Source organism: Lutjanus erythropterus, chromosome 10 (assembly GCF_056507025.1).
Source record: "Lutjanus erythropterus isolate fLutEry1 chromosome 10, fLutEry1.hap2, whole genome shotgun sequence".
NCBI lineage: Eukaryota > Metazoa > Chordata > Actinopteri > Lutjaniformes > Lutjanidae > Lutjanus > Lutjanus erythropterus.
The window spans coordinates 11,131,258-11,158,113 of NC_139326.1; the positions used below are offsets into that span (position 1 = coordinate 11,131,258).

The 26,856-nt window shown below is 39.0% G+C and overlaps 2 protein-coding genes and 1 long non-coding RNA gene across 3 annotated transcripts in view; 2 read left to right on the forward strand and 1 right to left on the reverse strand.

The window, feature by feature from the left end:
- The window catches only part of rasgef1ba (RasGEF domain family, member 1Ba), a 137,389-nt gene extending 132,215 nt beyond the window's left edge, over window positions 1-5,174 (forward strand). The window contains exons 15-16 of the mRNA XM_084728191.1: window positions 1,230-1,302; window positions 3,476-5,174. Coding sequence (XP_084584317.1) covers window positions 1,230-1,302; window positions 3,476-3,500 — 98 coding nt within the window. The 3' untranslated portion in view covers window positions 3,501-5,174. The remainder of the gene's footprint in view (window positions 1-1,229; window positions 1,303-3,475) is intronic.
- LOC146320068 (uncharacterized) lies at window positions 434-16,803 on the reverse strand. Its single transcript, XR_014771460.1, has 3 exons — window positions 16,549-16,803; window positions 6,020-6,091; window positions 434-987 (listed from the first exon to the last, which is right to left on the reverse strand). It is a non-coding gene; the product is annotated as an uncharacterized LOC146320068 (long non-coding RNA).
- prkg2 (protein kinase cGMP-dependent 2) overlaps window positions 9,572-26,856 on the forward strand; it is a 30,339-nt gene continuing 13,054 nt past the window's right edge. Inside the window, exons 1-6 of the mRNA XM_084728190.1 lie at window positions 9,572-10,176; window positions 11,076-11,610; window positions 16,443-16,609; window positions 20,000-20,113; window positions 22,517-22,622; window positions 23,609-23,672. Coding sequence (XP_084584316.1) covers window positions 11,084-11,610; window positions 16,443-16,609; window positions 20,000-20,113; window positions 22,517-22,622; window positions 23,609-23,672 — 978 coding nt within the window. The 5' untranslated portion in view covers window positions 9,572-10,176; window positions 11,076-11,083. The remainder of the gene's footprint in view (window positions 10,177-11,075; window positions 11,611-16,442; window positions 16,610-19,999; window positions 20,114-22,516; window positions 22,623-23,608; window positions 23,673-26,856) is intronic.

Here is a 26,856-nt window from a genome sequence, read left to right on the forward strand (position 1 = left end):
CCAAAAGTTAGATTTTCGGATTGATACACCTTGGTCACCAAGTGACCTGGGTCAATGGAAGGACAAAATAAAGTAAAATAAATGTAAGAAAACTATTTATGCAAGTCAGTGATCACCTAAATGTTTGTATGTCAAGTGTATCAAACATTAGCATGCTAAGCTTATCATAAAGACTGGAAACACAGGGAGATAGTTAGCATGACTCTCTCCAAAGCTAAGAAATATGCCTGCCAGCACCTCTAAAGCTCATTAACTGTGTTATATTTGGTTTGAACTGCAAGAATGACAAGTTGGACAGAACCATATTAGCTATTTTTCCCCTGCTTCCAGTCTTTATGGTAAGCTAGGCTTACCAGCAGGTGGTGACAGCTTAATATTTACTTGGCAAAAATAAAATTTAAGTGTTTTCCCAGAACTGAGGAAAAAAAACAAACTTTGTTTTACTTTGTCAGACTTTATTTGCAGTAACATTAATCATGTGTTATCTGAGAGAATGAAAGAAACATCGACTCAGCAAAAAAAAGATTAACATATTTACAAAAGAAAATCATGTTACCTCATACAAAGCTATAATGAAAATCACTGATTACTGTCTATAATAGTAGAGTGTAGGTGTGGACTGAAACATAGTTTTGAATATAAATGAAAAACTGCATAAAACACTGATGTGTTCTATGTCCTGTGGTTCAGTTTCCTTGATAAAATTTAGTCCACCACAGACGACAGAATGACTTTCTTTTCCTCCTAAGCCTCAAATCCACACACACGTTGTTATCACCTCTCATACTCGAACAGCGCTGATAGTTTGGGCCTCCTTTAATCCACATCAAAGTCATGTGTCACTGGCTCCGGCTCTTATCACCGTCTTATCAGAGAGAGACGGGGAGGTCTGTGAAATCCCCCTAACACTGAAGTGCACCAATCAAACCGACCAGCCAGCTCTTCTGCAGCCAACACTATCATCCATGGGTGACAGTGAGCATCGTCCTGTCAAGCAATTGCATAAACACAGAGAAGCAGGCTGATTTTAACAGATTAAGATTTTAAATATGCAAGAAAGGGATGACTTTTCATTTTAAATTAAAAAATGTGAAACATTTGAACTCCGGGAGGCAATAGTAAACAACCTTTGGAAGAATAAAAGTAGGGTAAAAGACCAACTTTAATGCCATGAATAAAAAAAAAAAAATAGAAAATCTAATGATGTTTCTTTAATTTTCTCATCGCAGCGTTGTACCTCGCATCGTATGAGAGTGAAGGTCCTGAGAACAACATGGAGAAGGACAGATGGAAGTCTCTGAGGTGTGTATAAACCCCCCCCCCCGTCTCCCTCTTAACACACACAAACACACACATAGACAAACTCACCCTCGGGGAGTTTCGAGTCTTTCAATCATGGCTGTCACCCCCATGTCCCCTCCTGCCTCCCCGCTGACCAGGCAGACCCAGAGGGATGTAGGTCACACACTGATGCTGACCTGCACGCTATTCAGTAAATGCATTAAACACACACACACAGGTGCTCATCATCATTCTTCTTTGTCACACCAACGCTTACATAGAGGCAGTCACAGGACATCAGTCATTTTCACACAATTACATCCTTATGTGCAACGCACACCACAGCGTACCCCATTATCACACAGCACTCTGGATGTGTGTGTGTGCGAAGATGGATGACAGAAAATAGTCTTTGTTCAGTCGCCTCTAACTCGCTGAAGAAAGCCCCAGAGAGCTGACAGAGGGATATTTCCTCTTGCTTCAGCATCACATGCTCAAGTTTAATTGACACAAACTGAGTCGGAGGACATTCGTTTTTTCCGCAGTGACAAGACGGGTCGTCGAGCAATCATGAGATCTGTCTGGTGCATCACTTCCATTAAAGGTTTTTAACTCAATGGAATAAAAGTATTTTTAAAGCTGTGCAAACTGCAAATATCTTAAGAGCTGTGGGGCTATAGCAACATAGAGATCATCTGTGCGCTGTGGAAAGGCTGATGTGGGGTAACTTTTGACTATGAGAGACGCCCTCTAATGGTGTTAAGTGTTTGTTAACATCAATGCTAAGGAAAAGGATGCATGGAAGTATGTGGGCAATGACGGTTGCATCGTTTGAAACGTATTTTCATACGTAGAAGGGGCGTAAATGAGCCTTAATAATTCCCCACATTTTTAGCAACTAAATCTGGTTCTCATCTTTTATACCAGTGCAGGTTTTTATGTTTTTATCTCTCCGCGTCTGGCAGCTTTTTTCTTAAAGGATTTTCTCGCACAAGAATTATTTGGAATAGCTGTCATTGCTGAATGCTCATGGAAGAAGTTTGCCTTCAGGGCTTTCTGCAAAAAAGCCTTAACCTTTTCCCTAACCCTTCTGGCAGAAAGGCCTGAACTTCTCCTACAAGTAGTTGGATGAAATTTATGTGCAAAGTGACAAAATCCAAGTAGACAAACGCTTTCTGGCAGAAAGCCCTGAAGGGTAGCCATTCTCATGCAGAAAAGACTAGGTTGTCACCTGAAACTTGCCACCCGTATAATAATGTAAAATTTTAACAATAACAGCAGGAGTTGGTGGAGACCAAAACAGCGCTGAAAGAATGATTTTCGGACTTATTATTATTCTGCCCGTCAGAAATGTAGAAATATGCAGCCTAAAAATATGTTGATTAGTAAAGTATAATATTTTCAGCCTATTTTAATTTCAATTTTTTAAATCTCTTATGAACAAAGCTGCCTGTAACTGTTTTAAACTCATCCAAACCCAGTGTCCCCACAGTTTTCCCCTCTTATTTAGACATAAATCTTACAGGAAGGAAAGAAGAACCCCAAAACATGGAAACTGGAGTGTGGAAGTACATGAGACAGACACGTGAAAAATAAAGCCAGTATTTATGGAGAGTGAGCACATGATTCAGAGCTGACAGTCATGCTGCAGGTTGCCAAAAACTGACCCCACACACACCCAACCACCCACATGCAGACGTATGAATCATCTCTGCTGCTGGCAGGGGTCAGAGGTGAGAGCAGGTTTTTTGGACCCAGAGCTTTGCGAGTGTTGGGTTAAACCCAGCCTGGGTGAATCCACTCTGGTGTATGCGGGTGGGTGGGTGGGTTTGTGTGTGTGGTCACGTTTCCTGATCGGCTGCCAACCCTCCATGCATCCCCCTGAGCTTTGCCTCCGCTGCGACACGATCTGTCACTTTATTCCAGCCGAGCCGCGTCAGCAGAACGTGCTGCTCGGCTCTGCAGACTCTCTCTCTACACATACACATACACCAGGCCTAGAAATCCACTGAATACAAACTGTTGCTGACACGCAGATTCAGCTTTTTAATTTTTCTAATTTTTCTTTTTTAATTGCCAGTTGGGAAAAATGGTTTGTTTAATGTTATATGTTTATGTTTTTTGAAAGATAAAGTTGGCACATTCAGAGTATTTTTGTGTGATGTTAACAACTGGTTCTTTCTTGTCTCCACAGATCCACTCTGCTAAGCAGGGTCTAAACGTGTAACCAGAAGAAACCAGAAACCTGACAAGCGAGCCGTGCCCTGTAGACGCCGCTGTTGTCCAAACAAAGTATCCCCGTGTTGGAAGGGAAACGACAATCTCTACTTTGGCTGGCGAGGATCTTTTGTGTTCCCCCCAGCTTCAGATTTCTATTAAGCTCTGCTTTTCCTTACCCTCTTGCTCTTTGTGCTGTATATTTCAGGACAGCTGTTTTTTCCATCTCTTTGTATGACTTTGTAGGTGTTTTTTAAAAAGAAAAAAGAAAGAAATGCTACAAACCCTCCAAGTAAGAGCCAAGGTGCTTTTTCTTGTCTGGAGCATTTCGCCCTGATAAACCTTCTGTGAGCGTTAATGGAGTCGTTGGGGTTGTTTGTTCCCCCCGTTAGTTTTCAACAAGTTTTTTTCCACTGAAGCTACAGAGTTAGCTGCTGGTTGGCTAACTCAACAGAAACGCTACTCTTGCTGGTTCCATAAGCCAGCACTCTTTGTACGGACAACTCAAACCTTTCCTGCAACACTGTTGTTCATTACGAAGCTAAGCATTATTTCTAGTTTTGTTTCGTCTCCTTCCTTTTGTATGATACCTGAGTATCTGTCACTTCATGTTTCTGAAGGTTATCTTCATTGTGATGTGTAAGAAAAAAAATGCACTGGCTGCAATTTAAAGATGTAACAGTTTTTTTTTTGTTTGTTTGTTTGTGTTGTGTAAAATTTTGTGATTTTCTTCAGCAGGAAGCAGTACTTCCTTGTTTTTTATCTTTGACACACTCATGGCCTCAGTATGCTCGAAACGAATCAAGGCATCAGTAAGCTTCAGGGTTCTCGTACAGTTGAACAGCATCTGAAACCCCTTTCACCTACATCTCTCTGATGTAGGAATTGTGGTTTCAGAAGCTGCAGGATGCTCTGACGAACACTTCATTTTAAGCATACTGAGGCCTTTAGCCGTGGGCTTAAATGGAAGGTGTGATGATAAGTGTGTTTCCTGTTGTTCCTGATAATCAGTGTTAAAATAGCCCTCTGCTGCTGAAAAGATAAGCCAGGCTGTGGGCTACTCCTCATACTTTGCCCCTTTGTTCCTGCTCTAATGTAGAAAACGAGTGTGGTTGTGCTGCCCCCTGGTGGTTCAGATAGAAAAGTGAATGGATTTGTGTGGTTGACTAATGTGAACTGAGGATTTCTGTTTAAACCCCACATGTGCTAAATAATATCCTTTGTATGTTTTTATTTTTCATATTATTAAAAAGTAAAGTTTCCTCCATATTTGTTTTATTTATGAAAATATTTGTGTAGTCACATTATGTCCTCATGCCAATATTTACTATTATTTTATTGTTATTTAATTTTGTACTACATAACATGCTTAAGTAGTCCTCAGATATTGGCTTAACTATTATTTTTTTATACAAGTTTGTATGAAACACTTACTTTCCAAGGTACGAGCTCAGAGTATGAAGTTAAATCTCTTTGACTGATGTGTGCTTCGCCTTGACTGCTCCTCCCTCAACACTGAGTGCTGTTGTGGTTTATTGTGTACATACTGTGTTTCTTTTTTTTTTCTCCCTGTGTTCACTCATTTGTATTTGGACTGTTACAGTGAAATAGAGGATCCGTTTATAAATGAATTAGTAGTGTTTAAAAGAGAGTTAATAAAAGAACGTTTAAAAGTATCAAGTGACGACTCTGTGGGTTCCTTAAATGTTTTTGGTGTTGAGGTTTGTTCTTGACCTGGAGAACAGTATGTGTAAGAAGAAACTCAAAGGTTCACTTACTCGCTTTTTGATGGTTTCTACCTCTGAATATCATACTAAGAAGTAAATAACTTTCAAAATACTTGTACTTATTGTTCACTCAAACACACTTTAGTTTATTTGTAGTATATTTTAAATTGTGATTACACACAGATCAAGCTGCTCAAAAGGGTAAATTATGAAATACATTAAGATTACCAGTTCACATGTAAGAATATTTATCAGACAGATGGAAAACATAATTGTGTTTGATATTCAGTAAAAGGGAGGTTCAAACTTAATTTTAAAGTAAGTTTTAATTTATGTCATTATTTTACTTCCATAGAACTGATGTTTAATGCAGCTCAGTGAGCAGGGAGGGGACGTTTGGGGTTTGTAGGTACTAATGGCTGCTATAACAAGATTAAGAAGTGCACCTTTTAGACTTTATGTGACAACAACTTCATAGTAAATTCACCTGTTCATTTAGAAGCACTAGATCTAACTTGTAGAATCAGAAGTTTTCAATTAACATAAATGATAACAAAAATATTGTTATTACGATTCAGCATTTTTCAATCCTCTATTATCTGCAATTACTCAAAAGGACAGCTTCTTAAATGTCTAACATCATGAAAAGGTCTCTCTATTGGTTATTGTGCCAACTTTAACTTTAACTTTTGTCACAAACACTGTAAGAGTCCTCACAATACCGTATGGTGTCAATGGTGGCAGTTTCAGTTGAGTGAATCATAATTTTAAGAGCAAGACAGAAGGGGACTCACCAGAGGTAACATGTTGGTATGAAGTCTCACAGACAGGCTGGACTGTGGCGGCTTCCAACATCAAGGAAGAGACTGCATGAAAAGAAACAAATCTTTAAGCCTACTATCATAAAAAACTACAAAATAAATAAATAACCATAATGTAACACAAAGGGACATAAAGCAGACACATCCCAGTATGAATTAGAGAGCTAGAAAACAAATAGTAAGTGAAACAAACTTGTTAAATGTTGTGTTTCTTTGTAACAGAGGGTGAAAAATATTGGAAAATTATTAAAAGGCATTTTTAATTTCTCTTACATTACGATCAATATTTGACAGATTAATGTGATCATGTTTTCTGCAAGAGTTGAAGTTGTATTTTCCACATGGAGGCAGAAAACAAACAAAAAAGAACATTTGGCTCCACCAAGTGACCACATCAAGTTACTGCAACTGACAGTGTTCACTGCTGAATTACACTTATAGTATGAGCAACAATACACAAAGATCTGAGGCAATAATAAAGTGAGATGAATAACTTTCAAAAGTTATAAAGTGTACTATCTATGATGTTCAAAGTGTGATGCATTGAGATTCAAATAACATACAACTCACAGTGTTCAAATATCTGCTAAATAACAAAAAAAAAAAAAAAAAAAAAAAAAAAAGGTAATGATGCATTGCTCATACAGCAATGGCATGAAATATGTCATGTTTTCCAGCTCTATGATCCACACAAAGTGAAAACTTACATTCTTTGCTATGCTTTCACATATCATCCTAAACACTATTGGTTGAGAAATTTGCTTTACTATTATAGGACAGTTAGAGTTAACATTTAGAAAACACTACAACATAAAGAGACCTAAAAAAACATTTTTTTTTTTTTGTGCTGTTCTTTAAGAAAATGTAACTCTAAATATGCAACACTGTAATACAGTATGTAAAGAACCACAAGGCTGTTAAACACCCGTAAGTCACAGTGAACCAGTGGTTGCCAACCAAGCTTTTCCAGCACCTTAGAGCTGTGGTAAATTGCATATTTATATATAAATACATGCTCAAAATGTTTAAATCATATATTATAATGCTTATAATGCTAAATGAGTATTTTCTGTTTTCTTTACTCCTCTCTGACGGTAAACTGAATATCTTTGGGTTGTGGACAAAATAAGATATTTGAGGACATGGTGACATCTTGGTGTCTGGGAAACATTGGTTAACATTTTTCACCATTTTGACATTTTATGGAGCAAAAAAACTAATCAAGAAAATGATTGACAGATAAATAAAAAAAAAATAATCAGTACAGGAAAGACTTGAAAAATACTTTTTTTCCTAAAATCTCTGGTTTTAGCTATCGTGAAAGTAATAAAATTTAAATTTCAAGCAGTTTTAATGGGTCACAAAAAAACTGATTTGTTTGGAAAGGGTAGAAGCCAAAGAAATTGAGCTTTGACACTTTAAAAAATGTCATACTTGAGCATGACCTTGACAAAATATGAAAACTTCAGCTACAACATATATATGTAATCTTTTCATCCTGTGGGAGTCAAAATATATGTTGACCTGTTGCTCATCAAAATCATCATAAACCAAGAATGATTGGACTGATTTTGGGTCTAGATGTCATCTTGCAACTAAACTCACTACGTAGTGTAATATCCCATCAGCTAACCTGCACTGTAAGATAGTAAACATTGTAAACAACAACTGTAAACACATGTAAACATGAAGAGAACAGGCATACAAAGTCAGCTGGCTGGTGGCTTAAATCCTGACCTTCTGGCTGTAGGGTGGCAGGGTTAAAAACTGAGCCAACAAGCAGCCATGACAGTCAATTCTTCAAATGCATGTATTCTGCCAGAGTGCCCTTAAGCAAGTTACTGAAGCCCTGGAGACGTATGAATCACAGAGTGAGCTGAGTCTCTTCAGTGTAGACCTGTTCACCCATTCAAAAACATGTCCTCAGATCATTTGCCAGCCTCTCAGATCTGCTCTCAGGTTCAGGTTGGGAGTCAGTGACCTGGATTGTTTTGCTGTGTTCTGAGTGCTGCAGATGAATCAGCTTTGGCCACCTGCCATTATTGTTCTGTGCCTGTCGATAAAATGTGCTGCAGGCCAGGCTGCTCCGGCCGCCATCACAGACAAACACGCTGGGAAAACCAATTAATCATTTCTGAATGTAGAAGCCTGCAGCTTTTGGTCTAGACTTTCTCTTTAATTTCTTTACAGCTGCTCTGATTAATATTTTTACATTAGCATGACTATGTTTTCTGGTCCACATCTTTACTGTTTTGGCTCACTCCCACTGCTTTCTTCTACATTTTCTTCAGCTCTAATTCAGAAATATGATTCTAAATGAATCATAGTATTATCATAGTAGTATCTGCTGAGGTATGATTTTGCGTTTTTATCTTGTGCTACTCCCCCCAAGTGGCCAAAAACACTTAATGCAGCTTTACAGTGAGCCTATGTACATTTCACTAAACTAAAAGTAAAAATTGTGGCCATAAATTACAATTACAGGATAATGATACACACTAAAACAGAGCATAAAAGTAGTATAACTACAGAACAATCATTAAGTCAGTGAACTGACTCATTCATATCATTTACACAACAGCATCTATCCAAAATTTAATGTTAGCTAAAATTAGCCATCAGAAACTACTGCTCATATCACGCCAAATAAAAATTATGTTTCATTTTTTATGAACAAAGGTGGGTCTTTACACTAGAGTCCCAAGTCAAGACAGACAAGTCCCAAGTCAAGTTCCACTTCCCAAACTTTAACTTTCAAAGTTGTGGACTGTTTTTGTAACTAATTTTTTTACAAACAGTTCACAGAGTCTGCACTGAGCTTTCATGCATTAGATTAGCCAGCTTTAGTAATCACCATTGGGGAAACTCATTTGCCACCAAATTAACTCATAAAGACAAGAAACAATATAGACATTACATTCACAGCACACAACAAATTAATGAAGACAAAAAGCCATGTATGTTTCTCTTTCTGTCTGGAACTGTCTGCAGTAGATCAAAAAAAAGCTGAATTTGGTCTTGTGAATTTATTGAAGAAGAAATATGCAACTGCAAAAGAAAATCTATATCAGCCACTTTCTCACACACAACATGCAAACAAATACCAATCTCTTCTCCTAAGAACCACATGAGCACAAACATGAATTTCTGCACCAGATCATCTCCCATTTTGAACTCGTGCCTTATCTTGTCTTGTTAATACCATGTTTGTCTCAATGCTTGCAATGTTATGAAACATGTTTTGTCTTGAAAAACACATTGGTTCTAGTGATTTCTATTATTTTAAACAGCTCTTGAGTACTTGAAGGGTGCCAGATTATATTTATAGGATAATGAAACCTTTGACATTATTATTCTTGGTTAACATTTCTTTAAAGTTTGGAATTATAATTGATTACCAAAATGTTAAAAGTTAAACCAGATCAGTAGCCTAACTTAAAAATTAGCAGGCAGGTAAAAAAAAAAAAAAAAAAAAAAAAAGTGGCGATAATCATATTGATATGTTAATATACATATGATAAAAAAATAATAATTTAGCACCTCCTCAACATATATGCTCTTAAATTGTCTCAGTTTCTTTACATTCCCTCAGACACACAAACTCATACTGATGTGACATGCTAATGTAATTATTACCATACCCTTCCACCATTGCTACTACTGCTGTGCAAAATCATGTGCAATTACTGTTACTCTCCCCATTTCTGTGCACTCATATCATGAGCACAAATTTAAAGATGAATTTGACTTATTGCATTATTTCTGAATCTGGTATTGTGACTCCCCTACTTAAAAAAGACTTATTTTAGGCCTGTAATTACAACAAGCACAAACTTTTTGAGTTCACATAAGCCTCATGCATTATTTTTATACACTAAGTCACTGTGATGTCAGTGGGGTCCACGTCGCTCACACCTGACCCGCCAATCATGCAGCGCCAGTTGCCGCGCCCGCGGGAACGCGCACAGCCGAGGAGGACCGAGAGCGCGAGAGAGGAGAGACAGAGGAGACAGGATGAGAGCTGTGCTGTAGATGGACCGTTTCTCTACGGATGCTCGGATGTACAAACACGTTATTTCTGCTTTTAGATCGTCTCCCAGGCTCGTCTGAAGGCTCTGAAAACTAAACAGGTGAGTTACCGACATTTACTGCGAACTACACGCGGATTCATTCATCTCTCACATCTCTGCAAGTGAATGACGAGGCATCGTGAGAGAAGTTGCAGGTGCACGATTTTCCGTGGAGATGCTTAATTGGTAAACTTGACCGAATTAATTTTTAATTATCTTGGATCAAAAATAAAAAAATAAGGTAATAAAAAAAATAGTATGAAACGTGTCAGTAAATCTGTTACTGTGACAGAGAGTTGAAGCTTTAAAACAAGGGAAAAAAAATAGTGACATTTCTTTGGTTATCTTTCTTAAAGGGGTTATAGATTCTGTCAGTAATTTATATTTTGAGAATAATGTTGGAGAACAGTGTGATCTGACATTCACTCACTGTATCCCAGCAGGAATGTCATGAATGAAGACTACTGTATGTGTGAGTGGGCGACAGTCCCAAACAACAAAAACAGGATTGTTCTCAGACATTTTTGCCCTTAAACACTCTTACTATGTGGAGAAACACGCTTAAAAGTTCACTTTAGAGTGAAATTATATTGTTTAAAGTCGTTGTATTTTGATTTTGACATTTTTCATGAGTCTCCTGAGCAGCATTTCCTTCCCTGCCAGCAGATAGGGAGTGACTGTTGATGTAATGTAATACTTCCTGCCTTCTGAATAATAAATGGAGAAGACTCACTCATTGACCATTATATACTGATTTGCTGTCTCTCCTCTCTTTCTGTCTTTCTCCAGTTTTCTCTCCTCACAGCGTCAGCTTTTTAGTGTGAAACCTCACTCCCAGCTTCCTCAAACACACCACTTTGTGCTAAATGTCACTGTACTGTTGGAGAAGCTCACTTCTCTTTGATAACGTCTCAGTCGTTTCAGCAAATATTGACTTGGAACCTCTTTCGTCTCCTCAGGTGATACAATGGGGAACGGTTCGATGAAATCAAAGCGTTACAAATACACGGACGGCTCTGCTGCTGCCTCCAACAGCCGAGGCCACAAAGATAATGGTGGTGGGTTCAAGAACTCGTCCCTGGACTCCCTGAGGGCTCGAGTGGATGAGCTAGAGCGAGAGGGCAAGAGGCGGGACGAGGAGCTTTGTGCCAAAGATCAGCAGATCAAGAGTCTCCAGGAGCAGCTGGCCAAACAGACTCGAGCTCTGGCCGAGCTGAGCGAGGAGCTGCAGAACAAGTGCATCCAGCTCAACAAGCTGCAGGATGTGATGAAGAGCCAGAGCGGAACCTCAGTGGGTCTGGCGTCAAGGCCCCCGTCCATCAAAACCAGCGGCAAGAGCGGCAGCCCCAACCTCAGTGTTCGCCTCAAGGAGACCCTCAATAGGAGGAAAGGGGCCAAAGCCGGGGTGTCGGCCGAACCCACGTCCAGGACGTACGACTCCAGCAGCCTGCCAAAGTTCTCCTTCGAGAAGGCCCGGGTACCAAAAGATGCAAGGTGAGAGATTTGTTTTCAGAGAGATTCAAAAGCACGAAAGGAGGAAGAAAATGAGGCCAGACAGAAGGCAGTTAAAGGTTCATGATACCCTCAGGCTCAGTCCATCTCAGCCTTGTGGAGGAGAGCTAAAGTTAGAGCAGGTAATGAATTTAAGGAGCATTTTGGTTTATATTTGTTGAAATCGTGACAGCAGTCAATAAATCAAATCCTCTGAGGAATGACTCAACACAAGATTTTCAGGAAATACCTTACTTATGAATTCAAAGCTTTTACATGTCTTAAAAAAGGTGTTTGCTAACAAATCATAATAATTTAGAAAAATTCTTAATTTTTCATTAATTTTGTTCATTTTCTGAACAAAATGTGTCAATATCAAACTTTCTTTCAGCACAGAGCTTATTTTCTGCACAAATTCAAAATCCAATGATAAATCCAACCGTCATTTTGTTGAAGTAGCCAGAGCAAAGCTAACCTCTGGGTTGGCCGACAGAAACACGTCATCCCTGCAGCACTGCAGGCCTGTAAGAAGCTCATCCAATCATTTAGTTAAGCCTGAATGAAATGAGGAATGACCTATGCCTGCGCACGTATTACCCACTCAATCTGCACATGACCCGGGTCTTCCACGCACATGGGAGCTGCCATCGAGATCATCTAGATCCCAGATCCCAATTATATAACATCTAGATGTCAGTCTATAAAGCCTTCTGCAAGAGTGGTCTCTTTTAACCAAAACCATCATCTTTTCCCAAACCTAACCAAGTACTTTTACTGCCTAAACCTAACCAAAGAAAATACAACAACCTGAAAAGTATTCTGGGTGAAAGTCTCCCAGTACACAAGGCACACGTGAGAAAAGTTAGCCTTCAGAGCTTTCTGACAGATTGGGATTTTGCTTTTTTAATCCAAACCATAATTTTTTTTTTCCTAAACCTATCAAGAATGGCTTTCTGGCAGAAAGCCTTACCGGGCCGCTATATTGTTTAAGCTACAGCGATCTATTCACACAAGAATGGCAGCGAAAGTGCAGCCAGAACTTCCCAACACTAACATGCAAGCTTGACTGCTGTGAGTTCTAACAATAGTCACATTTGTTTACTCTGGACAGATTCTCCAACATGACCAACCCTAGCTTTAAAAATGAGAGCAGCACAATGAGATTGTAGTGATTTCAATGTGATGATGTTCAGTCAAACTGTCTTAATAAACAACCCTATTCAGTCCAGTATATAATAATAATTTAGACATTGTTGTGCTTCAGACTTTGTGACAACACTGTGTTCAGCTCTATCCAGTTTCAACACGACAGTGTGCACAAAGCCAGGACCATACTGAAATGGTTTTCCCAGTTTGTTGTGGAAGAACTAGACTGGTCTCCACAGAGCCCTGACCTCTACCACATCCAACAAGCTTGGAATTTTGAAAATGTCCACATACTTTTGGACATGTAGGTTTGCTGAAACAAAAATTGCTTTTTCAGTTGTTGTAGCCCAATTTACAACTAATGGCAGAAATGTACACAATGGTACTTTTCCTGTCATTATTTATTACTTAAAATGAAGCACTTTATCTGTAGCAGCAGGTATGAATAGGTGTAAAATGTCTTTCCAATAAAGAAGGAGCTCCACCCTTCCCATGAAAAACAATTACCTTTCCCTCAAATGTTATTTCATTGATTTATACTAACCATCTGTGTTACAGTATGTCCCACCCCAGCAGGAAGTATATCAAATTAAGGAAGTAAGTTGATCTCAAAATGTTGCCTCATGGGGGCGTTAAGACTTCAAGCCTCAAAAAGGAACATTAAGGATAATTTAAATTGACAATAGACGCTCAGTAATGATGAGTCAAAATTAAACAAACCACTGAAGCACTCTGAAGAACTAAAATGTTGAATATTAAGCCTGTGTAGGATAAGTGGCTGTGAACAGGCACTCAGATCTCTACACTGATCCTGAACTACTGTGTTGGATGCTGAGACCTCCAGCTTACTGAGCAGACCTGGCTGTCCTGCCGAACTCTGAAACATTTGCAAAGATCTTGCTTTCAGTCGTAATATTAATGTAGCCTTACATTTATCTGCAACTATGCAGAAATACCGGGTTTGAAAAGAATGAATGGACAAGAAAAAAAAAATCTGTGCAGCATTCGTATGTCGATTCAGAATTTGAATGTCAACATTATGAGCAAACTATTTTGGTACAACTCTAAAACTACCGTATGGGTAGCTGGGTGGGTAAAGTCAAATATTTTTTGATCACTTGCAAGCGTTTTAGATATTTGAAGTGTTATCACATTTGATCACAAGTGGTCACATTAAGCAGAATCCCAACATTTTGTACTCCTTGTAATAGGCTTGCAATGAACTGCACTTGAATTGCCTGATTGAATTCTTAGCTCTCCCAATTAGCTGTTTCTTTATTCTTATTTCCAATCTATGTTAACTACAGTGAAGGTAAATACTTTCAACCCTGTGGGTTATTAATTATTTCTAATAGTGTTAATTGTCCTGTTTTGTGCTACCAACTTGTTTGAAGCCCATCTTGATTGTGGTGAAGCCAAAGACAATTTTCCAAAAGCCAAAGACAACTTCCACTTTGGACAAAGTTTAACATAACCTGACCATATCATACAGTATGTTTAGAGGTCTGAGCGTAGAAGTAAACAACTTGAATTACTGTTTGGTATTAAAGAAGTTTCAGTCCAAGAAGCTTTTGTTTTTTTCTATCTGATAAACCCTCTTTTACAAGTCAGTTTTATTTATACAGCCCAAAACCACAAATTTGCCTCAAAGAGCTTTACAATCTGTAGAGCATATGCCACCCCTTGCTTTTACACCCTCACCCCATCAACAAGCCTGAAGTTAGAAAAGTTTTGTCCACGCTGCTTTGATTTTGGAAATCTTAACATTTGTGAAGATTCCAGGCGGCGGGGCACAAACGCATCATCAAAGCTTTTTAATTTACACTCTGCAGAGCAGTCAACATATGCTGCCCACGTCCCTCTTCTTCTGCTACTCTGTCCTCTGATTGGGCATACAGCTGCTTTTGTTCTTTTGCAGGTCAAACAAGTGCAAACACAATAAGTGCTGAGCTTATTTTTCATTTTAACACAAGCTGGCAAAGAAAAAAAGTCATGTTTTACATTTGTTTTGACAAGGTGTAGAGAGATCCATTACCATCAGACCCAAATGTGTGACCCTCCATCATGTCAAATCATTGACTGAGCACACAACATGCTTAGTGGGACAAGAAGCAACACAAAGGGTTATTTAATGAGAGCAGTCAGTCTTGTTAGATTTTCCGACATGAAAGCCAAATTGCCTTTTGTCACAGTGAGTGTTCTGCATGTTGTACGACATGAATACGGTGCTGTGCAGTGAATAAATGTGAGCATGCGGAGTCTCAACCTGATCCTCATGTTTAAAACATATGCTGCTAATAAGCCCAGCATGGATTATATAACCAACACTGATGTGAATGAGGCAGACCGGCCCTTTGAAACCGAAAACTCATCTTCTCTGAATGACAATGTAACATGTAGCAGACCAGGGCAGAGTAATGACACATCTCAGTGGGAGGAATGGATGTGAAAAATAAAGGAGTGGATGTCATCTGCTCTCATTTTATGAAGCCCAAAGTGATAATTTACTACACATGATAAGGTGGATAAACAGACCACCCACCACCTGCGCCGCCTGCCTCTCTGAGCGGCGACCAGCTCTCATGATCTACAGTTTGCATTCAACCGTGACTCTTAACCTTTTTCACTTTACAGCTCCCCAAAGGAAGCAATGTCTTCTTCGCCGCAGCTGTTAAAATGCACAACGGTGAACTTTGACAGCTCATGATGATTTTATGTTTTTGCTGTTTCACTTGATTCATTGTCAGAAGGAGCCCAGAGGCTGCAAATAGTCATCTTTTCACAGGAGACAAAATATTTATCACGCAGACTAAAAACGTGGTGAGTAATGTGGATGTGGGTGTCCTGGTGGCTCAGTGGGCTCAGGAGTGTACCACATATCTGCAGTCAGCTATTTAAAATGAGCCTTTACTTATAGAAAACTACTATTTAAACTGCAATGGAAACATACTCCATTACTCGTAAATGCACCTAGTTACACTTGGTAAATGCACCGAGGTTTTACCTCAGGAAACATAAACAAGTGAAATAAACTCAGGTATGAAAAGTAAAAAGTTAAAGTTGAAATGAAAAAGATTTTTAGATTAAATAGAAGAATAGAAGAAGAAAATTAGGAAGGAAAGAGGATATGTAGGAAGAAAAGAAGGAAGCAAATAGATAAAGAGGACAGAGGAAGCAAATTATAAAAGTAAATAAGAGTCAAATAAGGGAAGGAAAATGGTACAAAAGAAGAAAAAACAGACTGAAAGAAAAACCTAGAAGAAAGGAAAGAAGAAAGAACAGAATAGAAGAAGGAAGAAAATAAAAATGAGTAAGGAAAGACAGAAAAACAAAGGTGGAAAGAATAAAGTAAAGAAGAAAAAAAATACAACATAAATCAATCTGGTGATAATTTTGTTTTGTCTGAAATAGTAGAAAATAGTCGACAAATGTCCATCAGAGTTTACCAAAGTACGAGCTGATGTATCTTTTAAACTTGCACTAAGATCTTGATTTCTTTCTTCTGTCATCGCTGATAAAAAAAAATCATGCTAAAGGCACAAATACAATCTAAAGCAAACATGTGACAACATGTCATTTATCCAGTGTTGTCCATTATGATCATACTGTAGCAAATACCTCAAACAACATACAAAAATGGCACTTATTTTCAAGCAAAGTCACATTTCTAACTCTTGCTCTGTGCACAGTGTAAAGAAGCTACTGACAGATGCCCTGAACAAGAACCAGTACCTGAAGAGGCTGGAGCTGCAGCAGATCAAAGACATGGTGGAGTGTATGTATGAGCGCACCTACCAGCAGGGAGAGTACGTCATCAAGCAGGGAGAGCCTGGCAACCATCTGTTTGTCCTGGCAGGTACGTGCACTCCTGTTTGATCATCTAATAAATTAGGAAATTAGCTTCTTCTGTCAACTTCCTGCAGTGGCTGATGCACCTCAGATACTTGCCCGACATCACATGACATGTAAGGCCCAGTAAGAGGCAGTAGCAGCATGTGGTTTACCATGCTGCTCAGTGAGGAAGCCAGCAGTCTGACCCCAGCAGGTGGTTTCACTGATGAGATCTTCCTCTCTGCTTGTTGAGTGTCAATCAGTGGGTGGAGTCTTTGTTTGGAATGAAAACCTGCAGACCATCAGCTCTCCATTGGCCACCCCTGCTCTTAAGGAACAAAACAAGCACATTATGTAGAGAACCATGGGAAAAGCTGGGTGCCTGTAGGCTCTTGGGCACATTTTCTTGTTTTTCTCCATTGATTGTGTTGCTCTTAGACTGCAAATGCATCCACTTAACTTTTACTGATATCTGTTTTTCTCACAGATCTTTGTACTTTTCCCATACAAAACATGGTCTGCAAAAATGTTCACCACTTTCCATCCACTTGAAACTGAAAATGTGAATAAAAATACCTGAATGGAAAAGTTTTTGCGCTCAAGGTTGATGGAGAAGTTGATTTATCGATAAAAAGAAAGTTTGTGTGAGAAAGTGCAATAGAAACAGACTCAGCTAATTAATCATTATACACATGAAGCATGTGACTTTAAGGTGTGCTGAAGCTTCTGCTCTGCATCAGCAGATGAAAACATCAGATCTGAGTGTCCTCTGAGTAACCTTGCTCAAATTAATACATGAAACAAATGGAACTTTTCTGCATGTTTTCCCACCATTTGAAGTTTAACTGGAACTCCTTTAACTATGTAATCTCGAGGTATATGGGTGATGTTATGGAAACACACAAATTTGCAGATTTTTCTGAAATTTCTGGTAATATTTGCACGATATTTGGATGGAAGCCTGGTGTGCAGATTTCATCCGAGAGCCTGCTCACAATATTTTCAGTACTGTTTCCAATGAAGGAGAATCTGTTTCTGTCATGCTGGCTCACTGTGTGAAAACACAGAGAGATACGAAACTTTTGACTCGATGGTCGGTGTGAAGTCACGTGTATAGAAACACAGTGATGGTTAACTGGTGTTTTAAAAATAGAAACAGAAAGTTGGACAAGAAGCTGTGAAAATGGTGGAACTGTGTGGAAATCTTCTGCAAATCAATGTGGTGTTGGAAAATTTACACACCAAAATCTCATGTCCAGGTCAAACCCTGTGGCATCACTGTGGTCATGGAGAGGGTGGATTTATAACAGAAAGTATTTATCCAAGATATCTGCTCAGGGAGAATATTACAGTAAGTGACTTGAAAAGCCAGTACAGAAATCATAAATTACTTTGCAAATTTTATATCCAGTTTTGTGTATCCCTCTAAATGACAGGTGTTAAACTATGAATCATCCTGATTTATTTTTTTGTCTTTATCCATGGGTATCCTTCCCAATCTCTATTAATCTCTATTATCTCACATTTGACTACATTTTAACTAAACAATTATTTAAATATAATTATGCCGACTGCAGGGTTAGATGGTCTGAAATTAACAGAAAAAATGAATTTGGCAGGAAAAACGGTCTCCTGTCACACCAGCATCTTTTTGAGATGTTTTGCTCTCAAACGTTTCCCTTTATTTAACTACCGTACAGCCTCATGATCGCGAGCCAATCAAATCAAAGTGAAACAGCAGCCCTGCATTAAGCAAGCTTTTGATTGGTTCCACTGCTCGACACAAATTAATGGCATCTAAACTTTTGCAAACTTTTGTACCAGTTTGAAAGATTAGCTAGCTTAATGTTAATCTTTGAAAATGTAGATTGCAATTATTTTGGCAAATGAAACATATTCTTGGCAGGTGTAAACAGAATGAATTCCTTTGGTTTATCAGCTCCTGGCAGGAGAGAAAAAGTGAAAAAGTTCATTTTTGGTAGCAATGCAGTGACTGGTATCTGTTTCAGTAACTTATAGTTTCAGTTATGTGTTTCAGTAAAAGTATTTGTATCAGTAATTTCATGTCGGCACCAAATCATTGCAAGAAGGCAATAATTGTATTGTTTTTGTAGGCCGTTGGCTCTAGGAGGGGGAGTCACAGTGTTACAGGGGCACTGGCCCTTGTTGCCCCCCAGCCCCAAAACCACCCCTGCACTAATGTATTCATCCACAGACGGACAGTGTATTATGAAGTACATGAAACTGAAATATACCATAACCCTACCTAAAGTTTAAAAACCAAAAGCGCACTTATTGTTTTATTTACTTCTTTCTCAATTTACTTACTTGTTTAAAAATGAATTTAATTGTTGGTCGGTAGTTTTACAGTTGACTGGTACGTCCCAAACGTCACTGGCAACTCTCTCAAAGTAACCAGGCAACTAAGTTTTTTGGATGACCACATGGCCTTTAAATAATGCTCAGTCATCTGCCAGTGTGGTTGGTGGTGAAATTATCCATTCACAGACAAAATGTCCCAGTATTTGTTCTGCTGTCTGGTGTTACAGTGATTTCTCACCCTGGACAGGAAAACGATGTAGGTCAGTGCAATAATGTTGTTTCTCCAGTAAAATCACTATGACACATTGTTATGTGTCCAAACCTATCCATATTTAAATGACTGTGAATTTTTAAGATGAATTATAAAACAGAATCTCGACTGTCACTCTGAAAAGGAAAAATGAATCTGCGACAGTTAGTAACTTACGAAGGCAAAACTGCTCATGATTAATGATTATTCACCAATGAAAGCCCTTGAAATAATCACACAGACGTCAGGAGCCGGTGATTGTAATCTCATTAATGAAGCCTTTAATTTGAGTCATAATTTGTGCAGCAAACGACTTCATTTCAGGGTCACTGATGGACTGAGAGCCTAAAAATACATGTTATGTCTTATATTGTGTAAACAGTAGGTACAGATGGTAGGAAGGAGGAGAGGGCAAAGGGACAAAGATATTTTGCTGTTTCCTTGTCTTATATAAAGGCTTTAGCAATTTAGAAAAGATGTTCTCTTCTTTTTTTAAACTGACAGAATACATTTTAGCAGGGATATTATTATGCAAAATGCAGGAAATGAAACCTGTATGTAATTATTTCTACTGAGTTTCAGATATCAAATACCTGCTTGTTTGTTGGTATTTTACAGGCTCTGTACATTTTTACCAGGTGGTCAAATCATGAGAAGCACAAGAAGAATTTTGTGATTCTCCAGCCAAACGAACCTGATGAATCCAGTGTTAACCGAATTGAATGAAACTTAAATGTCATTTGACTCTGCCTGTAGCACGTGTCTGTCTCCTGTGTCTTTTCATCTGTGTCCCAAATGTGGGTTTAAAAAAAACTATTGATTGTCCTTGTTTCATATTTACAGATGGGAAGCTGGACGTGTTTCAACATAACAAACTGCTCACATCGATAACGGTGTGGACCACGTTTGGAGAATTGGCTATTCTGTACAACTGCACACGGACTGCATCGGTGCGAGGTAAAGATTTCTACATTTACACAGTAAAAATGAATTCTCCTTCTCTTGATCAGATTGCACATTTTCTACGTCAGGCTGAGGCAAATCTTCAGATTGTCTGAACATGTGACAGGGACTGAATTTGTGACCTTGTGGCAGACATGATCAAACATCATGTAACAAAAATCTAATATTGTGTTGCATTACTTCCCTTTGCTGTCACATCTTTCCTTCTCCGACTGTATGAATGAGCTGTGCACACAGCAGGGTGGGGCACAACGCACAGTTCACAGGCAATGATTATGTCACCAAGTTGTACCAGGCGCTGACATATGAGGATGGACAACCAGACAGCTCACCAAAAGTGAAACCAAAACATCTTGATTGCCCCCTGGTGGCTGGTTGCAGCACAGGTCATAAACTCCACCCCGTCCATCAAATAAACTTATTCCAAAGATGGTTTCTGGCATTTTAGGTAGTTCTCATCAAGCTGATGTATGTTCAAATGTTCATTTTTCTGATCAGTTTGGTTTTACTTATTACTTATTTAATACCATAAAAGGGGGAATATACGCCATGATTGATGGCTGAGTTCTGTTCACATTTGATTCACCAATTGCAGCACCAACCCTGATCACTACTGCAAATGACCTCAATGTATCTCAGATATTTTGACTTTTTTGCATTTTGAATTTTAGTACTTTATATACAGTCTATGATACCAGGTAGCAGGAGAAAAACAAAACAAAACAAAGATTATTGTCAATTATATATTCTAATATAAAAGATGGCACTGGTTAACTTTCAGAGAAGAAGACAGCCAAGAACCTTAACATGAGGTGAAAAACCCGGAGCAGTGACCTCCTGTGTCCCGCTGTCAATCATTCATTTTGCTGGTCAAAGTTCCCAAATTTAACTCCGCTCGTTGTGAAGATGTGAATTTGTGGAGGACAAAGAAACAGGGACACTTAGTGTCCAGGTCGAGGTGCTATCGCAGTCCATACTGTACTCACACAGACGACCAACTTCTTATTGTCACTGAACTCTGAGTGTATTTTCCCAGATGTTGACTTATTTCTTTAATTTGAGCACGACTGTCATCTCATTAGCTGTGATTTGAAAGGTCACTGACAAATATATACCTAAAGCTGAAACTGAGTAAATGTTGAGCACAATGGAGAGGTCTGTAATAATCCATAGGAAAACAATGGCTCATGAAGCACAAAGCACAAAGCAGATCTGCTGCTAATTGTGTGTACAGAGTTTTATTTTTAGCCATAGCCTTGCTTCAAGAAAAAGAACATTTTTACCACTGCTGTACACTCTGCTACCCAAAACCCTTTGCATGTACTGTATAGAAAAAAATGAACACGAACATGCAATATTTAATTATTAATGATTATTATTAATTAACAGGTCCTGACTTGGCTGTGAGTGAGAAAGAGCAAGGTTTATGATTTATGATTTATGATTTAGCACTATACAGATAAAGTTTTATGACAGAGAGGAGAGCAAAATGCATATTTCTGGTTATGTAAAGGTTGTGGATTTCTCATGAGGTTAGTTAATGACTGCTACCACCTGCACCAATGAGAATTATAAATGTAACTGGATACATCTCTGACCTTCATCTGAGTTGCAGTGACTTCTTAAAGCCGAGACCAGCCTGATAGTGAGAGCAGGAGAATCAGATAGGTCATCAGAGTGAGGTAAACAGGCTTTAGCATGGGCGTGTTGACAAAGGCTTTACATGATATCCACAGCTTTGCATTCTGATTGGTTTTTGGCTCCTTGGCATTTGGAAAGCACATACCATGTACTATGTGAGTGCTCTTTGTCCGAGTTTGTATATTTAACCAAGTAATTGACTGGTGGCCCTTGGGGGGGGGGGGGGCACTGAGTTGACCTCAATATTCAGGGTGAACTGGAGAAACCGAGACATTTTGACAGGTTTCTCTGAGTGGGTTCTACATGAGAACAGATGAAGTGGATAAAGGGGAACTCTTTATTTGCTACCGGTTCATGTCAAACTTTCACAGCTACTTCCACAGAAGAGTTTCAGGAGATTTGATGCGATTCACCATCAAGATGGAGGAGAGATTACAGTGTTTTTCTCGCATCCTTTGTCCATCTGACAAAACAAAATAAGATATAATTACTTTGGTTATTATATATATTATTATATTAATTATTATAATAAGTATCTTTGGTTTTTAATTTAACTAGAAAATGGGAGGGGAGATAAGGGAGGAGAAAAGAAAATGTCATTTTTTTCTCACTATTCCATCATGGTTACCAGTTTACAAGTTTTCCTCTGCTATTAAAAACAGCTGTAATATATATTAATCAGGTTAATTAGTTCATTGAAAGGTCAGAACCTGTATTATGCTCCAATTTCTGATGCATGTGATGTTGCTTTTTCAGTGGTGAACAAAGTGAGGACGTGGGCTTTGGACCGGGAGGTGTTTCAGAACATCATGAGGCGGACAGCTGAAACACGACATGAACAGTACCGAAACTTCCTCCGAAGGTTAGATTTTTTCTATATAAGAGAGTAATAGCCAAGATAAAGATGAAGACTGGTTTTCTCTGATTTGATGTACCACACATGATCAGAATGTATTCCCACCAGCCAATTAGGAAACACTTTTTTAGAGGACATGTTAAAAATCTGGACTTTCAAGTAACAATGTAAACAGTGAACCCATTTGCATCAGGTGACGTATAAAGAGCAAAGAGGCCTGCGTTTGGAGGAAGTGGGTTTGATCTCCCATGTGAAACCAAAAGTCAGTGTCACATAACTTATGATCTTTTTCTAAACTTACCCAAATAGTTTGTTGTCTAAACTTTCTCAAACTGCAACTGTTTCACAACGTTAACCACGTGTTAAAAAGTCTTTCTGGCAGCAATCTCATACAGATGTTAAAGGATACCTTGTGCATCAGTGTGAGACCTAAAGAATCCAAAGAGCATTTAAAGCTCCATTAAGCAATTGTGGACCATTCACCACTATAACACTGCTGATGGATGATGCACGCTGATGTGTCTTGTGTCTGTAGACTGTAGTCAGTCTGTAGGAGGTTTAAACTCAGAGCTTGGTGATTAAGAACAAAAACAAGAGGCTAGAAGAGACTAAAAGAATGGCAAAGAGTTTAGCAGCAGACGTGGTGATTGTTAATATGTGAGCTACCATATAAAACCTAACTTTATAAACAGATGATCTAGCTCATGTAAATTGTTAGATACATTGTTCTGGTGCATTATTTGATTACTGTGACACAGGAAATATAGTTCTACATGAAAAGCATGTGCACCACATGTGCATCCATCCAGTATTTATTCTATTGCACTCTTTGCAGTGTTTACAACTTACACAACACTTGACTTGTATATAGAGTCTATTCTATATCTGTAAGCGCACTGAGAGTCAGATTCCTTGCATGTGCACATGTACTTGGTCAGTAAAGCTGATGCCGAAATCAATGTTCATTATCTGTGTTTTGTCTTTTCTGCCAGTGTTTCACTCTTGGCAAATCTACCAGAAGACAAGCTAAGCAAAATAGTGGACTGCCTCGAGGTGGTAAGTCCTTCTGTCAAACTATCTATATTTCTACTGGAGGGACAATTAGACTTTTCATTGTGTTGCCTCAGCATTGCACAACCCACTGGCAGCTCATGGGAGCCCCGGCGTTGCAGATAGCTGCTGTCAAAATATCATTACCATTTGGCCATATACCATTACTGCATGTCAGCATATTCTCTCTACCTCCAGTCGTCAAGACCTCGCAAATTACCTTGTTGATGAACAGAGCCGATATTATTCCTGTCATCGCTGGCCGCTGTATATTGTTACCATAATTATTTGACCAAGGCCCCAGAAAGTGTTTATTCAAACGGGGGACGAGTGATTTCTTAAAGATGTGCGAGTGACAGCCTTTTGGTGTGAGAACATACAAGTGCGCAGCGGTGAATGTGTGTGTAAATGTGCACGCCGAGGAGAACGGTTCACTCCAGTTCTACTCACTGAGCATTGTATTTCAACGGCAAAGGAGGAAATGGAGCGCAGCGTGTCAGCTTCAGGTTGAAAACAGCCTCTCTCAGCGTCTTTTCACAATGAAAACTTCAAGGACGTTCCTCGCAATCGTTAGTCGTCCCACTACTTTCCACTACAGGAGAATTTCCTTATTCAGTCATTTCTGATGAAGCTAATTTTGTTGCCTCTTTGGGGGGGCAGCTGTAATTTAATATTGGTGCAGATGTTCGTTGAGAATCCGCCAGATAATATTGAAGCTTCTTGTCAAACAGTGGGGGAATGGAATTTGGTGTGATCTGGTGTGTGTGTGTGTGTGTTTTTGCCTGTATAGTATGCCTGTGTGTGAGGTGGGGGGTCCGAGTACCGTACTTTTAGGATTCTCTGTCAGGTCTTCAGTCTGATCTGCAGGTTGGAATTTACACTGGAAAGCTTCAATGGCAATGAAGGAGCTCTGTTGAAAGTAAAAACATAAAACAGGACAAGGAAAATAACTTTTCATTCACTCATGATCTTGGCATGAAACAACTTTTATAATAAATGTCATCGCACAAACTAACAAGCTGAGCCAGAGAGCTGCAGCCTAGCAATGATGGTTGAAACTCGGAGGCTCAACTAAGCTAACAAGCTATCTTAGAATACTTAAAATAGCTTTTTAAAAAAATGTGGTAACAGTCCTAGCTTGCGGCTTTGTGACCCCTTTGCCAAGCCTGAAATTTCAATCTGACAAAAAACCTCTTAAATGAGGAAGATGCTCATAATATTACAGAGCTCTAAAACAAACACAAGCTGTGAGAGCTAGGCCTACTATAAGACACTTTATGTTCAGGCGTGACACTCTGACAGATGGTAAACCTGAATAATTACATCAAATGTGCTTTCAGACTGCGAGCAGTTACCACTGCATCTGTTTGATTTAATTCATGTTAATTGGTCCGGCACATACATGTAAACCCAAGTAAAACTGTTTATTTCGTCGTCACACTTTGTCTGTTCTTGAGACTTTTACATTTAAGTTACATTCAAGTCCTTTATCAAAGAGTTCACATACTGCTGATTGAACCTGATCACTGTTGATGGAGTGTGCACCCCATGTACAAAGTCCTCAGCAGTGGCCATGAGTTCAATTTATGCCTGCAGAGCTTTGCTGCATGTAGTCTTTACTCTCTCTACCCCCTTAACTGTCTGCATATTTTTTAAAAAGCCTTTCACCACAAGGCGAGGTAAATTTTGCTGTTGCGTAGGTTTTTAAATCTGGTGCCCGTGGTGGCAATTTCTACATTGGCATACAAGTCGTGATGCATCAGCCAGCAGTGATTGGTTTGCCAGAGCAGATCGGGGGAGCAACTATAGCAACGGAGTAGGCTACAGCATGGTGGAGCCTACACTGGACAACTGGAGGCGTGTGTCATAAGCACACATTGACAGAGTATGTGTCATTACTCTCACTGCCAGAGGAGGGAGACAAGCTCATCTGAAGTTCTTTAATGAACTAACATGAGGGTTAGCCCTAATTTAGCACATAAAACTCTTTCTTTCGCACTCTATCCAATAATAACAATAAATATGTTGCTTATAAATTATACATGTTGTTTATCTGTTTAATCACAAATAAAAATGGTGTCATTAATCAAATATTGATTTCCTGCACCTGTCTTGCAAAAATATCCTTGACATTCAAATACTGAACTGCACATCAGTGTCCAAGAGACGTCATGTAGACAAACACATATGCTGATACATCCTGGACCCACATATGGACATTTTTTACATGTCTGGCAGACATCTCATGTTGGCTGACATTTATTTAATCTTAAGGGTTTACTATGGCTTTTATTGTTTTTACTTTTTATTTTCACTGGTGTGTCTTTGTGTCTAGAAGCTTTTGTTTATTTTTTCCCCTCTACTACTTTGTAAATGTATGTATGTATTTCCGAATTAAAATAAAGGTTGAATGAATGAATAATGTAGGACCATACAACATATTGGCCATATGTTGCTCTTTGTGCATAAATACCACTTCTCTGCAAAATGGGGATGGCTGAAAGCAATAACTGCCATATTTTACTTCTTTTTTAAATCATTCATGCATGCTCATGTCATGACTGATATTTCAGCAGCTCCTTGAAGGCAGTACAGTGCTTTCAGTGGGCTGCACAGGATAACCGGTCCACCTGGGGGCTGCTGGAGACTTGGACGGTCTTAAAAATAGGTTTAGTCCTTCCTCTTGTTTTAGTGTCTCTGTCAGTGGAAGCAGAGAGAGACACGCAGTTGAATATGTGGTGCGACTGGTCGATTGACAATTTCCAAAAATAGGACGACCTGCACAGACACAGCAGAGCATTAATGGCTTTCTGTAAAACTAACATGAGCACAGCATGTTGATGGTAAAGATAAGACACAGGGAGATGTATGTGATTGTTGGGGGTCAGGGTACTTGAAGTATCTTATGTAGAGACATGCTTTTAAGCTTTTTAGTGAAAATGACCACTTTCTTTCCTGAAAAGGTAAATGTTTGGCTCTGAAGCCTGGTATAACAAACCTGAGACACAATTCAAATGCTGTCGCTCCCCTGAACAGTCACTGTATCATCCAGACAGTCTTTATAAACAAAACCATGGCATGTTGTCTCCGCTGTCACGGACGGGTGTTAAACTCGGCTCTCCTGAAGCGTAAACGGGACGTAAACAAGCTTGGACGCTCAAGGAAAATGCCACTTGTGTCAAGAGTTTTG